The sequence below is a fragment of the Quercus robur genome, chromosome 7, assembly GCF_932294415.1.
Source record: "Quercus robur chromosome 7, dhQueRobu3.1, whole genome shotgun sequence".
Taxonomy (NCBI): domain Eukaryota; kingdom Viridiplantae; phylum Streptophyta; class Magnoliopsida; order Fagales; family Fagaceae; genus Quercus; species Quercus robur.
In genome coordinates this window covers 10,931,526-10,951,861 of record NC_065540.1, presented here as the reverse complement: position 1 = coordinate 10,951,861, position 20,336 = coordinate 10,931,526, and the positions used below count along the sequence as shown (strand labels likewise).

At 35.9% G+C, this 20,336-nt stretch overlaps 1 protein-coding gene and 1 pseudogene across 1 annotated transcript in view; one reads left to right on the top strand and one right to left on the bottom strand.

The window, feature by feature from the left end:
- LOC126692212 (short chain aldehyde dehydrogenase 1-like) overlaps positions 1-8,214 on the bottom strand; it is a 43,714-nt gene extending 35,500 nt beyond the window's left edge. Inside the window, exons 1-2 of the mRNA XM_050387737.1 lie at positions 8,079-8,214; positions 7,228-7,948 (exon numbers count right to left, since the gene is read on the bottom strand). Of these exons, the coding sequence (XP_050243694.1) occupies positions 7,228-7,948; positions 8,079-8,116 (759 nt within the window). The 5' untranslated portion in view covers positions 8,117-8,214. The remainder of the gene's footprint in view (positions 1-7,227; positions 7,949-8,078) is intronic.
- LOC126692213 (short chain aldehyde dehydrogenase 1-like) lies at positions 827-1,887 on the top strand (annotated as a pseudogene).
- Positions 8,215-20,336: the final 12,122 nt, after the last annotated feature.

Sequence of the window (20,336 nt, the reverse complement as noted above, 5' to 3'; positions counted from 1 at the left end):
GTATAAAATCAATTTCAAATCGTCAAACTAAATACAGGGCTTAGAGTATAAGGAGTCTAAAATAATTGGATTAACACCTGAGATATTACTCCCACAAGGCTTTATAGTAATTCTTGAGGAGTTACTCCACAATCCTTAAGAGTTTATTTAAGTGGAGACTCAAGACTCACTCTGAGAAAGGTAAAAAAAAGTTGGTTTGGTGATAATTTTGAACAAGAAAAGTAACAAGATTGAAATAGAAATTTTATTCATACATGAACCTTTTGGTGATAGTGATTGATTCATAAATGACCCAGACAACCATGAGGTCCACACTCTTCTCTTCAATTTCAGTTAACTTAATTCCTTTTGGCCCTTTGTTGACGCTGATGCATGGGCAGGTTCCTATTGTTCCCCTTTGCTTTGTTTCAATACATTTATCCTTTTAATTACCCAGAAAAAAACAAAATAGAAATTTTATTCTATGCATATATATAATTTGCTCTCGTCTCATTTGATAATGTAAATTATTCGCTGAGGAATTATTATTCTCCAGTCTTTCACTTCGATGGCTGCCTTTTGGCAGTCAAAAAGTAGCTGTGGAAATCAATTTCTTCATTTTTATAAATTTCCAATAAACTATCTCAATACCAAAACTTTTGTATATGATTTCTGTAGCATTTCAGGCTAGCCGTCTCATTCAAAACTAAGACTTTACCTATTGGCTGCTATGTAGAATCTTAATATATAACAAGAAGCATCATAGAAGATGTAAGGATTTTGTTTTTTTCTCCTTCCTGTTTCCCTTTTTAATTTGCCCAAGTTGCATATAGTTAACCCTCTCCCCTATTAAGTAGCTACAAACAATGAAGGGGACATTCACAAAAGTAACTTGCATCTACAATTTGGCGAAGATTTCACATCAATTTTAAGGAAAAGATGAGTGCTGATTCTTCAGCAACTCCCATTACCAAAAGGTACGTATTACTATAACAAATTAACCTTTTATAAACTCTGTGTTCTCTAATTCACAGTCTTTCTATCATTTATATTAAATTAAAAACTAGCTAAGAGTTTAGACTAATAAATTTTAGTTTCCTTATCTCTTTCTCCATGCAGATTAGAAGGTAAGGTAGCGTTAATAACCAGTGGTGCAAGTGGCATCGGTGAGACCACTGCAAGGCTTTTTGTTCGACAAGGGGCTAAGGTCCTTATAGCAGATGTCCAAAACGAGCTTGGCCACTCAGTCTGCAAAGACGTTGGCTTTGAATCCATCTCTTACATCCATTGTGATGTAACAAATGAATCTGATGTTGAAAACGTCGTGGACATGGCTGTATCCAAGTATGGAAAGCTGGATATCATGTTCAACAATGTTGGCATTTCAGGCAACATGGTATCACAAATTTTAGAATCAGAAAACAAAGATTTCAAAAGGGTTTTAGATGTCAACGTTTTTGGGGCTTTCTTGGGTGCCAAGCATGCTGCTAGGGTTATGATTCTAGCAAAGAAAGGAAGCATTCTCTTCACCTCAAGCGTGGCTTCAGTGTTGGCTAGTGATATTGCATGCTGTGGTGGGAATGGCTAAGAACTTGAGTGTCGAGTTGGGACAATATGGAATAAGAGTTAATTGTGTGTCTCCTTTTGCAGCTACAACTCCTATGCTAAGAAAAGCTATGGCGATGATGGACAAGAATAAGGTGGAGGATGTGGTTTGATCGTGTGCAAACTTGAAGGGAGTGGTATTGGAGCCAGAAGATATTGCTAAGGTAGCGCTGTATTTGGGGAGTGATGAGTCTAAGTATGTGAGTGGGATGAACCTGGTTGTTGATAGGGGTTATAGCCTTACTAATCCAACATTCTCAAATGCAATAAAAAGCCTTTTTTCTTGATACGTATCAATATATGTGTTGCAAGTTGTAACTATCACCTCCATTTCTCTCTTCTTCTTCTCCTTCTTCTTCTTCTTTTTTTTTTTGTTTTTGTTTTTTTTTTTTGTTTGTTTTAGTGTTATCTTAAGAGTTGTTAGGGTCACATTTTATATGTAATTGACTAATCTTTTGTCAAAACTCACTTTACTTGTAAATTGGATAGATCTAAGTTGGGTTTGATACATATCAAGTGGTTGTATTAAAGACATGAAGATTGATCCAAGAAACAAGTGAAGAAAAGCTATTTTACTAAAACTCGATTGATTGCTCGACAGAAGGCATCTATTGAGATTTACTGGGCAAGCTCAACACAAGCTTGACACTAGCTCGATCTATCGAGCTTTATGAATTCAAGATTTTTAGGTATGAATTTTGGCCTATGCTAATGTATTTGTTTAGGGTTTCTTTTCTCACAACCCTAGACATATATAAGGATTATTTTAAAATACTTCCCTCAGGAAATACCATTCTATTAGTTAGGTAGTAAGACCCTCAATAGGATAGTAAGCAAGCTACCTAAGAGCTTTCAGGTTATAAAAGAGATTCTTGCTCCTACTCAGCTCGTGGCCTAGCAACCATCTCCATCTAATGGGTTATAATTCAATACATCGTTTTCTGCTGGAGTCAAGAAAGAGCTATAGACGGAGACAGAGACCAAGAGCTTAATTTTCTTTGTGAGAAGCTATTGCGTTTGTATGCCATAGGATTTTGTAATCAAGTGCTTTCTGATCTTCATTGTTGATGAAGTAAAGAACTTTGCAGCCAACAACAACGATTCAAGTTGCTAGAGTTAGTCACGTACTGGAATTCGTGCAAAAGGAGTTAGTCACAAATTGGAGATTTTTGCATTAAAGGAAAGAAGGCTACTACAAGATTAAGTCTAATTGAGTATTGAAGTAAGGGTTCAACTGTAGGTTGGTATTTCGAGATAGGCCAGGGTAGTAGTAAGATTTCTTATACTTGTAAATGCTTGATCGTTGATTAGTGGATTCTTGAGAGTGGTGACCTTAAAATTATTCTGTGGGATTTTTGCCTTGCGAGAGGTTTTCCCCATTTGTCAACAAATCACCGTGTTAATTTAATTTCCGTAGCATTTAGTTTAATTGGTGATTTTTTGGTGCCTTCACGATTTGTATGCAATTTAACCTAATTAATCAACTTGGGTAATTGAATTAATTAACCAGGGTCAAGCTGTCATAACCCAACAAGAGTGATGTTAAAGTCAAGTACCATAATTTAGTGGCATTGTCATTGACTATTCTCCTTTATAAAAAGAATCAAGATTCGAAATTCCCCTCATCTTTGTTGTATCTATAAAAAAATAAAATACTACTATTAAAAATAGGGAAAAGTTAACAGATGCCTTGAGGGCTTTGGTTTATGAAATATTTTTAGAAACATTTTATAGGAAAAGAAAAAAGTAATTGATTTTTTTACAACTTCTTATATTTCCCATAAAAATGATATCAAAACATTCCAAAAATAGTCCGTTAACAAATGATTAATTTGGTTCAAGATTCAAGTTAAGAGAACGAAAAGAGGTAGAGAAAGACACATACCAAAAAAAGAAAAAAGAAAAAAGAAACCCCTAACAAAAGTAATAAAAATGATTTTGGATATTATAGATTTTTGAAAAAAAAAAAAAAAAAACATGTGAATGACTTGATCCATAATTGACCCTGTGAGGGATTTTCACAATTCGCTCCAATACCAATGGACTTGGTCTACGATCGAATACTATAAAAGATTTGTGCTCCCTCATTCTTCACCAATTGGTCGTTGGATGGATCAGTAAGGTACACAGTCCGACAAGTGGTATCAGAGCCCGGTCATAGGTTCAAGTCGTTGGAGCCGAATTGTGGGGAAGGGATTGTGAGGGATTTTCACAATTTGCTCCAATACCAATGGGCTTGGTCTGCGATCGAATGCTATAAAAGATTTATGCCCCCTCATCCTTCACCAATTGGTCGTTGGATGGATCGGTAAGGCACACAGTTCAATAGACCCATACTTTTGGAATTAAAGATTTTTTTTTGGGTACCTTTTGACAATTTTTATTTATTTTTTATCTGTAAGTGAGAAAGGGGCATTCAAATGAGATGAACTGGTATTATGACTAATATCACTTGAGAGGTTGAATGTCAAAGTAAAACTAATAGGGTATACTACAGTCAACTACCTTGAGATTTGGGCTAATGCCAAACATATTTAAGAAAATTAAAAAATAACCAAATTGGTCCTTGAATACAAATGGTGTGTAACACTCTTTGTGCCCTCTACCTAAAACAAAATTATACTGTAGCTTTTCATTACCAAGATTGCAACTTTACATCATTTCTTGCTTTTCCCAATACTGATAATTGTTATAAGCCAAAAGAAACTATACTATAAACTTTGCCCCTAAAACAAATTTCTACCACATAAGTGCCACCTTTCTGTGAAGAGAGTCGTACATATTGGCCTCTCAGAAGAAAGCATATTTGGTCAGTGCTCTAATCAGCCAATATTTGGACAGCCAAAAGAAACTAGAACATATTAGAATTACCAAAAATAAATAAATAAATAGATAAATCAGTTCTTTTTCAAGTAATTAATACTGCTTCATTCACTAGAACTTTTAGCTAAATTGTAATATTAAGAACTAGTTAGAAGAATATGGACGATTTCAAAAAAGAATAATATCAATAAAAAAAAAATCTGAATTATAAAACTATATATTTGTAAAAATAGAGTGATGGAAATTATTTTTTGAAATTGTTTAATTTTTAGGGAGAACAAATTATCTATAATAAAATTAGAGAATAAATTATGCATATTCAATATAAGTTTGATATGAGTTTTGATTATCATGATAATCTCTTTTAAGAGAATGAATAATTTATTTAAATAAAAATTATACATACATACACACATACATATGTGTGTGTGTGTGTGTGTGTATTCTTAAATGTATAATCAACCTCGTGCAATTTATTTAAAAGTAACGACATTAAAACAAATGAATAACTGCCCTAAAGATTACATTTGTATATTCATAACCTTTATGTTTAGAAAGACTTTCACTTAAATTTAACTGTACATAAGTGGACTAAAATGTTATGTTAATGTGGTTCAACAAAAGCATAGCAACAATAAATACTATGTTTAAGATTTTAGATATTATGAGCTTTGGGATTTATTATTATTATTATTGATAACTTTGGATTTAGAATAGGTGCTTTCAACCCATACATATCTTTTCTTATTATGTAAGTGCACAAAAATGAATCGAAGAGGATCAAAATAGACTGAATTGGTCCGAATGGACCGAATTGGAACAAAGTGGATTGAATGAATAAAATAGGACCAAATAGGAACAAGGTGGACCAAATGGACTGCATAGGACCAAAGGGGACCAAATAGGACCGAATAAGACCAAAGTAGACCGAATAAGAACGAATGGAAAGATTAGGACCAAAGTAGACAGAATGGACCGAGTAGGACCATGTGGATTGAATATAATTGAAGTGGACATAATGGACCTAATAGAACCAATGTGGATTGAATAGAACCAAAGTGGACAAAATGGACCGAACAGCCTGAATAGGATTGAAGTGGACGAAAGTTGACAAAATGGACTGAATAAGATCAATGTGGACCAAATTAGCCCAAAATGGACCTAATAGGACCAATATGGATCGAGTAGGACTGAAGTGGACAAAATAGGGCCAATGTGGACTGAATTGGACCAAAGTGAACTTAATAAGACCGAATGGACCGAATTTAATTTTAGTGGACATAATGGACTAAATAGGGCCGAATAAGATGGACCAAATAAGACTTTGAATATTTATAATTTTTATTGCATTTTTAGGGCTCATATTTTTAATTTCTAATGTCTATTTTCTTTGTATTTTTTAACTCAAAAACTAAAGAGTTTAGCCCAAATATAATAAACTTTCATACTTTTCAACCCAAAAATTAAGAAATGAAATGAAATTTTGAGCTAAATTTGAAAATGCAACCTACAAAAAGAATCAATTTAAGGCCTAATTAGTCTAAAATGGACTAAAGGGGACCGAAAATGACCAAATGGCTCGACCAAATTGGACCGAAGTAGACATAATTGGACATAATAGAAATTATTTAATTTTTAAGGGAGAATAAATTATCTTCAACAAAATTTAGAGAACAAATTATACATTATACAATATAAAATAATTATTTATTTCCACACATCGCATGCCATTCGTAGCCTTTTAATATGCAAAAGTAATGGAATTGCAGCTATGGAAATGTTCTCCATTGTGTTAAGATAGTGAAGAAAACCCAGATAGATCATAGATGTTCAAAAAATTGTATAAAAATAAAAACCATATATACTGAACTTACCACAATAGAAAATGAAATAAGAAAACCCCAAATATATCTACCTACTACGATATTTTGTTACTTTATTACAAGCGAATCGGACAAACTTTAAGGTCATACTCATTATAAAGAGTATAAAATCAATTTCAAATCGTCAAACTAAATACAGTTAGTCTCAACGAGCAGGTGGAGAACAAATGGTTGGAGTATGAATAACTGAATGGAGCTCATCAAGTTTGTTTTTGATTAACAGTCTTATATACATAACTTTGCATCACAATCTTTTTAGCTTAATTTCATATTGAGACGAAAATCATCTTTCACTCATTAATTTATCTTCATTTTATTATGTTCTTGAGGGTTCGCACAAAAGTTTGTGCACAAATACAAAAATGTAATCCTTCTATAGCTATAAGATTTGACATGTAAATGTAAACTGTATATGTGCCAATGTGCCATGCATATACACAATGACAAAAAATTGAATTAAAATAAAGAAAGTATAAAAATTACTTTCAATTTTATTACAAAAATTTCAACAATAGACACATCATATATGATTGATGTCATCACCTCAAAAATATCATAAACGAATTTTTAATTATATTTAAGAATTGATACATCAAATTATTATAAGATATGTAATATCTGAAATATTAATTAGTCTTTTATTTTTGAAAGTTACAACAATGATGAGGGGCCTTTCTGGTCCCAGTTCTATTTAATTATAAAGGAGAACAACGAATGCTTTTTTTTTTTTTGATGGAATAAGAACAGTCAATGCTAATGCCACTAAATTAGAAGTTTTTTTTAACTTTAACATCACTATTAAGATAACACAAAACAAGAACCAACAAAATTGAGAAATGGGGGCTACAATTGCAAGACATACAAATCAAGAAAAAAGGCTTTTTAGAGCGTTTGAGAAAACTGGATTGGTAAGACTATAGCCCCCATCAACAACTAGGTTCATCCCACTCACATACTTAGACTCATCACTTCCCAAATATAATGCTGCCTCTGCAATATCTTCAGGTTCCAATACTACTCCCTTCAAGTTTGCACACGATGAAACCACTTCCTCCACCTTAGTTTTCTCCATCCCTATACCTTTTAATACCATAGGAGTTCCAACTGCAAAGGGAGACACACAATTTACTCTTATTCCATACTGTCCCAACTCCACACTCAAGTTCTTAGCCATTCCCACCACAGCATGCTTTGATGCCACGTATGCATGTGAAACATCATTGGCCATTACTGAAACTATACTTGAGGTGAAGAGAATGCTTCCTTTTTTAGTTGGAATCATAACCCTAGCAGCATGTTTGGCACCCAAGAAAGCACCGAAAACGTTGACATTCAAAACCCTTTTGAAATCTTCATTTTCTGATTCTAAAATTTGTGATTCAATGTTGCCTGAAATGCCAGCATTGTTGAACATGATATCAAGCTTTCCATACTTGGTTACAGCCATGTCCACGGCCTTTTTGACATCAGATTCATTTGTTACATCACAATGGATGTAAGAGATGGAATCAGAGCCAATGTCTTTGCAGACTGAGTGGCCAAGCTCGTCTTGGACATCTGCTATTAGGACCTTTGCACCATGTCGAACAAAAAGCCTTGCAGTGCTCTCACCTATGCCACTTGCACCACCGGTTATTAATGCTACCTTACCATCTAATCTGCAAGGACAAAGAAATAAGGAAACTAAAATTTATTAGTCTAAACTCCTATCTAGTTTTTAATGTATTATAAATGATAGAATGTGAATTGGAGAACACAGAGTCTGTGAAAGGTTTGTTGTAATAATACCTTTTGGTGATGGGAGTTGCTGAAGAATTAGCACTCATCTTTTCCTTAAAATTTATGGAAGATCTCCGCCAAATTGAAGATGTGAGTTACGTTAGTGAATGTCCCCTTTATTGTTCGTAGATACTTTATAGGGGAGAGGTTCAAGTATATGAAGTTTCTTGCTATGTATTAAGATTCTACTTAGCAGGTAGCAGCCATTAGGAAAAGTCTTAGTTTTGACTACGTAAATCATACCTAAAAGTAACGGTCTTGAGAGAGAGTTTACTAGAAATTTGACCCTTTTTGACTTCCAGGGCAACCATCAAAGTTGACGATGTAAAACTTACGTGCTATTATTATGTGTGGAAAGTTATACCCTTCTCTGCGTTAGTGAATGTCCCCTTTATTGTTAGTAGATACTTTATAGGGGAGAGGTTCAAGTATATGAAGTTTCTTGCTATGTATTAAGATTCTACTTAGCAGGTAGCAGCCATTAGGAAAAGTCTTAGTTTTGACCACGTAAATCATACCTAAAAGTAACGGTCTTGAGAGAGAGTTTACTAGAAATTTGTCCCTTTTTGACTTCCAAGGCAACCATCAAAGTTGACGATGTAAAACTTACGTGCTATTATTATGTGTGGAAAGTTATACCCTTCTCTGCGTGCTTCAACTTAGGGCCATATTTTCCGTACATGTTTTCCTCCTACAAAGGAGGGTTAGGAGTGCCATTTTCACTAATTAACAAGAAGATAGGCTGATTTAGGACTACAGCCTCTATTTCGCGAGTTTTGCCGCATTCTTTCATCAGTGAGAACACAAAATCTTTGATCCATAGGGATGGCTTTCATACCTATAAGAGATTTATTGGAACAAAGGATTCATGACTCACATTAGCCATTGCCCAAAAGCATCAAATCCTAGACGTCTGAACTTATTCCAAATATACTAATCTCCTCTCAAGTGCACACCCCAGGCGACTCCCCAAATGTAGCTATTTTTCTTGATCTGTAACAAAAGGAAGAAACAAGGGAGCGAGTTTGACATTACAGTAGGTGATCAAATCCTTTACTAAGAAAAAATATAAATAAAATTTCCAATTAGTGTAAAGTATTATATATAGGCCTTGAAATTTTCATTTCAGTAAAATCAACAATTTTTCAGTGAAGTCATAAAAACAGATTTTTTTTTTTTTTTTTTTTTTTTTTTTTTTTAATTCAAAAGAATATACACATACTAAGTTCATATACTATCAATGCATCTATGATCATGCTCTATCTTGGGACTATGGCCAAAATCAAGCATCAGTATCAATTTGTGCTTGTGAGTTGCATGTGTATTGTATTAAGGTGAAAATACTATTTTGGTCTATACATTTTGGGGTTATAGTTAATTTGGTAATTGTTCATTATCAGAAAACGCTTATGTGGCAAACGGATGCCAAGTTGACACACTTGAAGTTAACGTGGCAAGTAAAATAATAATAAAAATTTAATTAACATTAAAAAAATTGCCACTTGGAAAACAAAAATAAAAAACACAAAAATTAATTTCTTTCCAAACAAACACTTAAAAAATCTCAGAATTTTCTTTCTTTCCCCTTGATGGAAAATCCAAGAGACTGATAATACCCATCTGTAAGGATGTCAAAATCGGGATCCTATGTAGGATCGTAAAAGGTAGGTGGGATCATAGAATTAGATCATGGATCATAAGATCCTATATTATTTGAGAAAAAACAAAAACAAAAACAAAAAATACACATTGGTATGTGAAAATTCAAATAGTGTATAAAACACTTTGAACGTTTAGACCCCCAATTTACAAATTACCAATTCAAGCTTAATGACAAACAATTAATGTGTGGAATATAAACAAAAGCTTTAAACAGAATTGATAAACAATCTAAACCAAATAAAATCACATCCACAATAGAAATTTGATAGGCCACAAACTGAATGACCCCTTGTGATAGAAATTAATTAATTAATTAGTCAAGTTGTTAATTAATCAATTTATCATGCAAACGCGTGGTAGCACAAACAAATCACCAATAAACTAATTATGCAACAGAAAATGAATAACACGGTGATTTGTTTACGAATGGGGAAAACTTAACGGCGAAAATCCCACCGGGTGATTTTCAGGTCACCACTCCCGAAACTCCACTATTATCACAACAAGCGGTTACAAGTAAGAAATCCCAAGTACCTTACCAACGTACAGTTGAACGCTTACCCCAATACCCAATTGGACTTGTTCTGTAGTGACAATTCCCCTTTTCTGATGCACGACTTCTAAGTACGTGACTAACCAATTGCGCAGATCCCAGTACGCGACTTCAATCACCAACTAAGAAGATTGTTGGTTGCAAATTTGTTAAGTTCATCCACACGATGAAGATCAAGAAGATGCTTGGTCACAAAACCCTACGGTGCACATACACAACAACTTCTTCAAGAGAAAGAGATGAACTAGGGCAAGAACTTCGTCTCCGGTCACAATTTTCTTGAACAGAGTTTGCTCAAAGCTTGTGCAACTTGTGAACTGTTTGACGGCCCTTAAAACAATCCTTTTATATGTCTAGGGTTAGGAGAAAAGAAGGCCCAAAGACATATTCACGGATCCCAAGAAAATCATATTTGAATTCTAAAAATCTTAAACATTGACAGATAGGAGTGTCGAGCAACTGTCGAGCAGGTACCAAGAACATCGGGCTTTGAACAGCTTTCTTAAGCTCGATAGATGCAGCTGTCGAGACAATTGTCGAGCTTTAATGAATTTGCACTATCAACTTGTTTTCTTGGACAGACTTGAAGGCTTCAACACTTGATCTTGAAACATGGTTTCTTGAAATATTTAAACACATCCTAAATCTACCCAAATACAAGTAAAGTGCGTTTTGTCAAAGGATAAACCAATTACATAAAATCACGATATATGTTCTTAACATGTGAAACACATATGTCCTCACAAAATTAAATGGAAAAGATTAAAGAAAGAGAGATGCAAACACAAGGACAACACATGATGTGTTATCGAAGAGGAAACCGAAGCCCTCAGTGTAAAACCTCTCCGCCGCCCTCCAAGCGGTAAACAATCTATTAAAGAATGTAGTTGGGATATATGAATAGCAGAAGACCCTCCAAGCCTAATCTACCCAATGTACCTAAGCCCTCTAAGCTCCTACTCCAACGAGGTTACGCCGAACCTATTTCTTCTTTAGCTTACTGAATGCTACTTGACCATAGCATCAACCAATATGAAATTGGTCCCTTCTTAACTGCTTCCCAAACACTAAATGGCCTTCTCATAGATATGGGTATGATGAGAAAAGGTTTTGGTAATGTACCTCTCAAGGATTTGACAATGGAGATGAAGAGAGTAGAGGAATTTGAAGAGTCTCTATGTGAAGATTGTGGATGAATCAATCTTATTTTTCTCTAGGATTTCTCTCTCAAAATTCTCTCTGGAAGCTCTCTAAATATCGTGGGTATAAGGATCTATATATAGTAGGGTGAGAAAGAATGAGAAAAGTCAGTTTTTCCCAAACAGAGTGGTCTGGCGATTTGGCCTCGCGACTGGGCTGAGTCGCGAGTTCAAGCCACAAGCTAACGGCCTGGCCAGCCTGGGACTTTTGTCCTGTAGTGCAACAGCTGACATGACTCTTCAGCTCCCCTGCATGCTTCACACGTGTGTCAACTTTAGCGGCTTTCCAGTCGCGAGTCACCCGCGAGTTCCAGCCGCGAGTCTCTGCATCCTTGCACAATCTTAAGCATTTCTTCACACTCTCTCACTCAGCTCACTACCCTTACATGATTCCCACCTAAATGCAGAGTCACTAATTGCTAAAATACAAGCAAATTTGGCACGGAATAAAGCCAAAAAGATGGTTGATAAAATTCAACCTTACAATCTCCCCTTTTGGCTATTCCGTGACAAAACCCTAAAACAAACTCTAGACTTAATATGTGAGTTGGGAATAGTTGAACAAAACTCACTCACACCTAACTCTAGAATCTGATAAACTCTTGAATCATATGAACAAGAATCTCCTGAAACATAACAGCACAGTATGATCATTGTATGTAGAAAACTTGTAAGGCATATGAGGTAAGCACAATACGATAAAGTAAAATGGAATGAGAAATAAACCATGGCTTGACCAAAGAGGAAATCACTATAAAATAGTGACCACAATGCTCATTCACACTTGGAATGAACATCCGGACATACAAGCCAATAAGCTCAATGCAAATCACTTGCATGCCCAACACTCAACCAATGCACAGTACATAAAGTATATGCATTTAGGAAAAAAATCCTACAAGAGCACAAGAGTGAGAATACTTAAATAAAATGCATAACATTTAGCTAGAAGTACTAGGTAACTAAACATAAAGGCTGCATAAGCATGGTACAAACCATAAAAGCCTACAAACAGCACATGGAAACAAACCCTAAAAGCTTACAAAAGCAACATGGGCATAAAAAAAAAAGCTACTGAATAACAACTTTAAATATTAACAATCCAAAGTATCATAAGTGTTTTGAACCAAAACAATAACCCAAGTGTTTTGACATATCAAACTCATAAACTATAATAAACATAAAGTAAAACTAAAGCATAAACTGAAAAACACTATTTGTGGCATGCTCCCCCTTAAAAGGACACTCCCCCTCAAGAGCTGTCCCTCAAAAGTTCTCCCCCTTTTTGACCGGAATGGCCAAAGGGTCACCACTGAATGCTGAAGCTGTCAAACTTAGCTGAAAGTATGTTAAGCTGATCCTGAAATGCTGCCATCCTGTCAGTATGCTTATTCTGGACCTCTCTGAGTCCATCAATCCTCTCCAGAATGATCTGGAATGCATCAGGAGGTACCTCTAATGAGGTTGAACCTCTGCTCCTCTTGCCTCAGCTTCTGGGTGTTGAAGTTTGACCTACAGTCACTATCTCAGTCTCCATTTGGTCACCTTCACCTTGATCACCTACCTCTTTATCACCTGGAAGACGGAGTTGAATCCTGATGATGGTTAGCTTGTTGATGGCTGAAGGTGTAAGCATGGGGCTGATATCTTGAGGGATTTCAACACCTTTTGCTCTGAAAAGCCTCATAAGAAGGCTAGGAAAGATCAGCTTGGGCCTAGAGGTGGTTTTAGTCTCATCCACAATAGTGTCAAAGATGTGAGAACTAATGTCAATGAAGGTTTTCTCCTTAAGTTCCATGAGGAAAATAGCTCTGGCATTGTTGATTGTAGTTAGCTTCCTCACAGGGTACAAGTTAAACATCATGATGGTGGTGAGGCACCTCATGTCAGCTGGAAATGTTGTAGTGTTTAGGCATCTCCCTTCTCTTTGTCCACCAATTCGAGTTTGGACAATTTCTATTGATAGCATCCTGTCCTTGTAGTTGGTGAAGTCAAAGTCCTCTATGCCTTCAAGCCCTAGCACCTCATCTATGTCATGGGCATCTATGGTGAATTCCTTTCTTCTAACCCAACAGCTCAACTCATCCTCCCTTATCACAGCATTAGCATAGAATTCTCTAATTAAAGGCTCACAAACAATAGGTAGGTCACTTAACAGTTTATCCCATCCTCTGCCCTCAAAACAACTTAGAATAAAGGTGTCCTTCAAATCCCCTAAGTCAACAAACCTTTCCTGAATGATGGCTCCCCTCAAGAAAGAATCTCTATATCTCTCAAAGTGTTGAACCGACCTAAATAGGTTATGGTCCATTTTCAACCTTTTGTCAGCTTTCTTAGCAAGAGTCTTCTTCTTTGTAGGAGATGGGGCCATCTGTAAACAAGCAGAAAAGGCCACAATATAGAGCATAATAGGTTGAAATACACATGTAATAGTAACAAGTTATTTACATGGGGAGTAACAGATTGTCAAGGCAATATATAAACCAAACAAAGTTGAGAACCAGAGAACAATAGCTCAAATCAATAACCCAAAAACTCAATCAAGAACAGTCTGTATTGATGCAGACTGCAGCAAGCACTAATTAGCTACATTTGAACAGTGTAAACCACACTCAGTCAAAAGTAAGCACATGACAATGAGATATAACCAAAAAAAAAATATGAAGTGTGCAAGCCATACCCTCAAGATATAAGCACACATAAGATATGGCAACACAAAAACAAAGCATTATTAGCCAAACACAGTCATTCTGAACCAATCATACTCACACTTAGAGTAAATCACAGAGAACCCAAATACATAACTTATGGGTATGACATATTTCAAACAACCAAGGTCAGATAGCAAACTAGCTCAATGAAATATAATCATGATAGCAAACATATTTAGCAGTCTAGCAACAAAAACAACCAACCCCAAACAACCAAACCCAATTTTTTGAAGCAAACCCATGTACGAACATTGCAAAACACACAAACTCAAACAAAATCTCACAAAATGAGGAAATACACAGAGAAGTATGTAAAATAGAGTGAGAAAATAGAAACCCATACCTTTTTCCTTGAAGATTTGAGAATGAAATGATTCAAAAATGGAAGTTTGTTTGAGAGTGACACGGTGAGTTTGAGAGTGTTTCAGGTAAGGAAGGAGATGAATAGTCAGAATTGTTCAAGGGAAAACTGAAAAGGTTTAAAAAAAACTGACCCATTTTGTGCAAAACACACAATTTTCGCGACTGAAACAAGTCGCGTTCCAATCGCTAGGGCTAGTCGCCAGAACACTTGGAAGAAAACTTTTGAAAAAAATTTCTAAGTGTTTTTCACGACTGGAAGTTCCACTCACGAGAGAGTCGTGAACTGAGCCGTGAAAATCTCAATGTACCCCTCGTGACTGGATCTTCCACCCGCGAACAAGTCGCCAATCTGAGCCGCGAAAAGCATGAAATTCCAAATTTATGAAAAATATTCTAAGTCTTTTTCGCAACTAAAGCATTTACCCGCCAATGAGTCGCCAGTGAGTCGCGAGAAATCTTTGTTATGGACTTGCGACAAGGGCATGCGACTGGTTCTACCCTCGACTGAGTCACTAGAACAGGGCAACACAATTTTTGAATTTTTGACAATTTTTGCAAAAAAAAAGTACTTTCCGAAAACAACTGAAGCACTCAAAAATCTTTTTGTGATTGATCAACAAAGATTGAGCATGTGAAAACACATTTAATCAAATACAATCACATGAATGAATATGGCATTTATTGAACATAAACATATGTGTTGTGTGTGAATATCAAAAATGAGATAGTCCTTAGTCTAATGTGAAGCTTCAATGATCAATTCAATCAAGGCATACACAATTAGCACTAGATAATGTGACCCATCTCAATTATAGAAGTATGCATATATGACCTCCCACATAGGCTTGAGTACAATATCTTTTAAGCTTTTCAATTGGCTCCATTTTTGGCATATCATTTGATCTTTTTGAATCAACACATCTCATTGTGAGATTGATGCCTAAAATTTTTGATATTTCACTTTGATGAGTTAGCCTTTTGCTTTTTGGGCATCATAAAATTTTTAATTTTTAGTCGCTTTCCCTTTTTCCTAGTCAAATACTAGTATGTGCGACAGACTTTTGCAGCTCAACATCTCTTTTCATTTGGAGATTTACATTTGGTGAGCTCTTTTAGCTAAAAACAATAAAATAAAGAGTAGGAAGATATATAGACACAAGTCTATGCATGTCTTAAGATTAACAAAATCATTCACTAATCATTCATGACAAGGTTGAAGATCTATTTATAATAGTCACATAGATTCCAAAATTTCTCCCACAATGATATAAGTGCATAGAGAACAAGCTATGCTCGTAGATGCACAAAGCCATTTACACAAAGGTACAAGATAAAACATATTTTGAGACAAAACTCAGTAATGTTGATCAAACTTTTTGGATTTTCTACTTTTTATGTGGTTTTTGGATTTTTGACACACAAGAAGAAAGAGATTGATCAAAGGCAACAATATAAAAACATTATAAATGAATGAAGGCAAAAACAAACAGATTTCAATTCACATAATTAAAAACAAAAAAAACCAACTGTCACACAACATAGGAAGTATTAATGCATGGACATGTTGTAATGCTTATGCATGAGTACCCTTCATCACCCACACGTCACGTGCGTTTGGGGTGATATCCTTATAGGATTGGGTACGAGAGTTAGAACTTTCAAACCTTCTAGTGAAGCTTTCCAAGCAGTTGGTGAATGCACCAATCATCTTCATCACGTCCATCATTCTAAGATCACCATTTCGATCTCTTGATGGCTTAACAGCCTAAGTCCTCTTGTCATTTCTTGGCCTTCTTGACCTTTGATCACTAGCATTCCTCAATGCTCTCAGCTTACGACAATTGGGTCGGGTGTGCCCTTAAAGTCTGCAGTGATGACACACATGGTTCAATCTAGGACCTCTTTGCGATCGTAGAAGAGATTTTGCTCTAGCTTCAAACCTGACCATAGATTGATTACGGGGCTTGTTCAACACCTGCTGGTCAGTTACATTCTTCTTCTTCTCAACATTTTCCTTTTCAACAGTAGGGGCAACTACAACCGGCTTTTTGGCCTTCACAAACTTCACTTCTTTGGAGATGTTCATAGCTGAACTACTTTCTCCGGTGTATCCTAATTCGGTTTTGTTGAAGAAGGTCTTTTGAGAGGAAAGGACATCATCAAGCTTCTTTGTAGAGACTCGCTCTACCTTGGCATTTGCTTGAACCACCTCAAGCTTAAGGAATTTCACCTTAGTGTAAGCTTCGGTTAGCTCACCATTTAGCGTCTCTATCTCACACTTGGCCTCCTTATATCTCACTAGAAGACTTTTATAGTCCTCCTCAACTTTCTTCATCTTTGTCATAGCTACCTTGGCCACCCTTGCATATTCTCCTAACTTCTCAAGTAGAGAATTGTAGTTCTCTTTAAGACCAACTGTATCTCATCTTCTTCAGCATCTGATTCTTCTACAATTCCCATGAATTCCTCATCACTATGCTCCCCAAGTTCTTCCACAAGCAACTTCAAGTCCTCCGAAGACTCAACATGATCAACAGTCATGAATGCTAAGAAATTCCCTTCTTCATCACAGCTTTCTTCCGAATCAGAGGTGGAGGAATCTGAGTCACTAAGAGTGGTGGCATACACCTTGCCCTTCGATCTCAGGTAATTAGGACATTACTTTTTGAAATGGCCCTGTCCATTACACTCAAAACAAGTAACTCCTTGAGTAGATTGGGACTCGTTCTCTTCTCTCTTTTTGAAGTCCTTCTCTTTTCTGGAACTCATAAATTTCCCTTTGTCACCAAATTTCTCACTGTTCTTGAACTTTAGAAATTTGCGAAAATTCTTTGCAAGGTAGGCAACATCCTTTTCTACTACATCTTCATCCGATGAACCATGACCTTCTACCTTTTTATTTATCGTCTTAAGAGCCAGTGATTTGCTCTTTCTTTGATTTGGTAATGAAAGTTCATACGTTTGGAGAGAACCAATCAGCTCTTGGACTTTGATTTCATCAAGGTCTTTGCTCTCCTCAATTGCAGTCACCTTTGCACGGAAGCTCTTCAGCAATGAACGAAGAATTTTTCTTACAACTTCCGAGTCCTCCGTTTTCTCTCCCAAATTAAACTTGCCGATGACCACTTCATTTAGCTTACTATAGAAAGAGTAAAAGGACTCATCCTCACTCATCCTGAGCTCCTCAAACCGGGTAGTCAGCATCTGTAGCTTTGTTTCCTTAACTTTCTTTGTACCCTCATAAGTGGTCTCCAAAATCTACCATGCTTCATGGGCAACGATGATATGAGAAATCCGATGGAATTCATATAGGGACACACCACAAAAAATTGCGTTAAGTGCTTTACTATTAGCATTTGACGCCGCGAGGGCTGCCTTATCCCAAGTGGATTTGGCTGCCTCCGGCTTTGCCCAGCCTATTTCAATAGCATCTCAAACAGCCTCATCTATAAAACACAGAAATGCTCTCATCCTTACCTTCCAAAAGGCAAGTTGCTACCATCAAAATATGGTGGAGCATTTAAAGATTGAGACAGGTCTATCTCAATATGGGGTCAAGGATCACACTAAGGTAATGAAACCAATATAAGTGAACCCGCATTGATACCAATTGAAAGTTCAAATAGTGTATAAAACACTTTGAATGTTTAGACTCCCAATTTACAAATTATCAATTCAAGCTTAATGACAAACAATTAATGTGCGGAATATGAACAAAAACTTAAAACAGAATTGATAAAACAATCTAAACCAAATAAAATCACATCCACAGTAGAAATTAAATGGAAAAGATTAAGGAAAGAGAGATGCAAACACAAGGATAACACACGATGTGTTATCGAAGAGGAAACTAAAACCCTCGGCGTAAAACCTCTCCGCCGCCCTCCAAGCGGTAAAAAATCTACTAAAGAATGTAGTTGGGATACATGAACAGTAGAAGACTCTCCAAGCCTAATCTACCCAATGTACCTAAGCCCTCCAAGCTCCTACTCCAATGAGGTTATGCTGAACTTATTTCTTCTTTAGCTTACTGGATTCCACTACTTGACCATAGCATCAACCAATATGAAATTGGTCCCTTCTTAACTGCTTCCTAAACACCAAATGGCCTTCTCACAGATATGGATATGATGAGAAAAGGTTTTGGTAATGTACCTCTCAAGGATTTGACAATGGAGAGGAAGAGAGTAGAGGAATTTGAAGAGCCTTTATGTGAAGATTGTGGATGAATCAATCTTGTTTTTCTCTAGGGTTTCTCTCTCAAAATTCTCTCTAGAAGCTCTCTAAATATTGTGGGTATAAGGATCTATATATAGTAAGGTGAGAAGGAATGCGAAAAGTCAGTTTTTCCCAAATAAGGTGGTCTGGCGACTTGGCCTCGCGACTGGGCTGAGTCGCGAGTTCAAGCCGCGAGCTAACGGCATGGTCAGCCTGGGACTTTTGTCCTGTAGTGCAATAGCTGGCATGACTCTTCAGCTCCCCTGCATGCTTCACACATGTGCCAACTTTGGCGGCTTGCCAATCGCAAGTCACCCGCGAGTTCTAGCCGCGAGTCTCTGCATCCTTACACAATTTTGAGCATTTCTTCACACTCTCTCACTCACTACCCTTACATGATTTCCATCTAAATACAGGGTTACTAATTGCTAAAATACAAGAAAATTTGGCACGGAATAAAGCCAACAAGATGGTTGATAAAATTCAACCTTACAGTATGTTAAAAAATCACATAAATTATACATCCATTCATAAAAAACCAAAAATTTGCATTCATTTGATGTAATTACCATACATCACTACATCCATTTGTAAGTATCATTTAAAGAGACTAAAAACCTCAAAACGTGACACTTTGTTGAGATGTTATTTTTATTTAGGTCTAACTGAGTCTTCTGCCAAGTTAAAGAAGATTACAAAAAATTAGGATCAATTGAGATCGTCAAAATTATATGATCCTACCAATCCTAAACGATCGCAAAGATCCTTGAAAGATCTGGATCGTTTTGGGTAAGTGGGATCGTAAAATCGTAGGATCATAGGATCCAGATCGGGATTTTGACAACCATGCCCATCTGGGTTTTTATCTTCTTCGTCGTCATTTTAGTCTTCATTAACACCCCTTCTCACATATTAGAAAATGTAAAACATAACCACTTCCTCACCATAATACCCAATCTCCACAGGAGCAAGATAACATACAAACCATCAAATGTCACATACTCTTCAAATTTTCAGTAAGACCCAAAGAAAATTCAAACCCAAATCCAAACTCATGTACCCACATATTTTAACCAACAAAGGAGATTGTTTGTTTGTTTAGACCCTTGAACACTCAGATTGTTTAACCTAATTAATTAACCAAGTTACGTGCTGGCCAGGGGGTGGTTCAAATGAACCCCTGACCTGGCAATTATATATATATATATATATATAAATTTTTTTACAAAAATTGTTTTGACTCCCCTAAAATAAATATTTGAACACCTAGACCACAAATTTTTTTTTTAAATTTAGCTAAAATAAACTTGAATATGATCATTTTAATGCTATTTTCACAATAGAGGGTAACTGACAAGTTGTAACTAGTTTTATTTTGACCCACAATTGACATCACTTTTTTATCTTTCTTTTTTGCTAGTATATCACTTCTTTTTTTTACCCACCTTTAACAACTTGCCACCTATATTTTGTTGTGAAATTTTTGTGCAAGTGTTGTGTCAACAACACTACTCTTAAAATATTTAATTTTGAAAGTTCAAATAGTGTAAAAACACCCTTG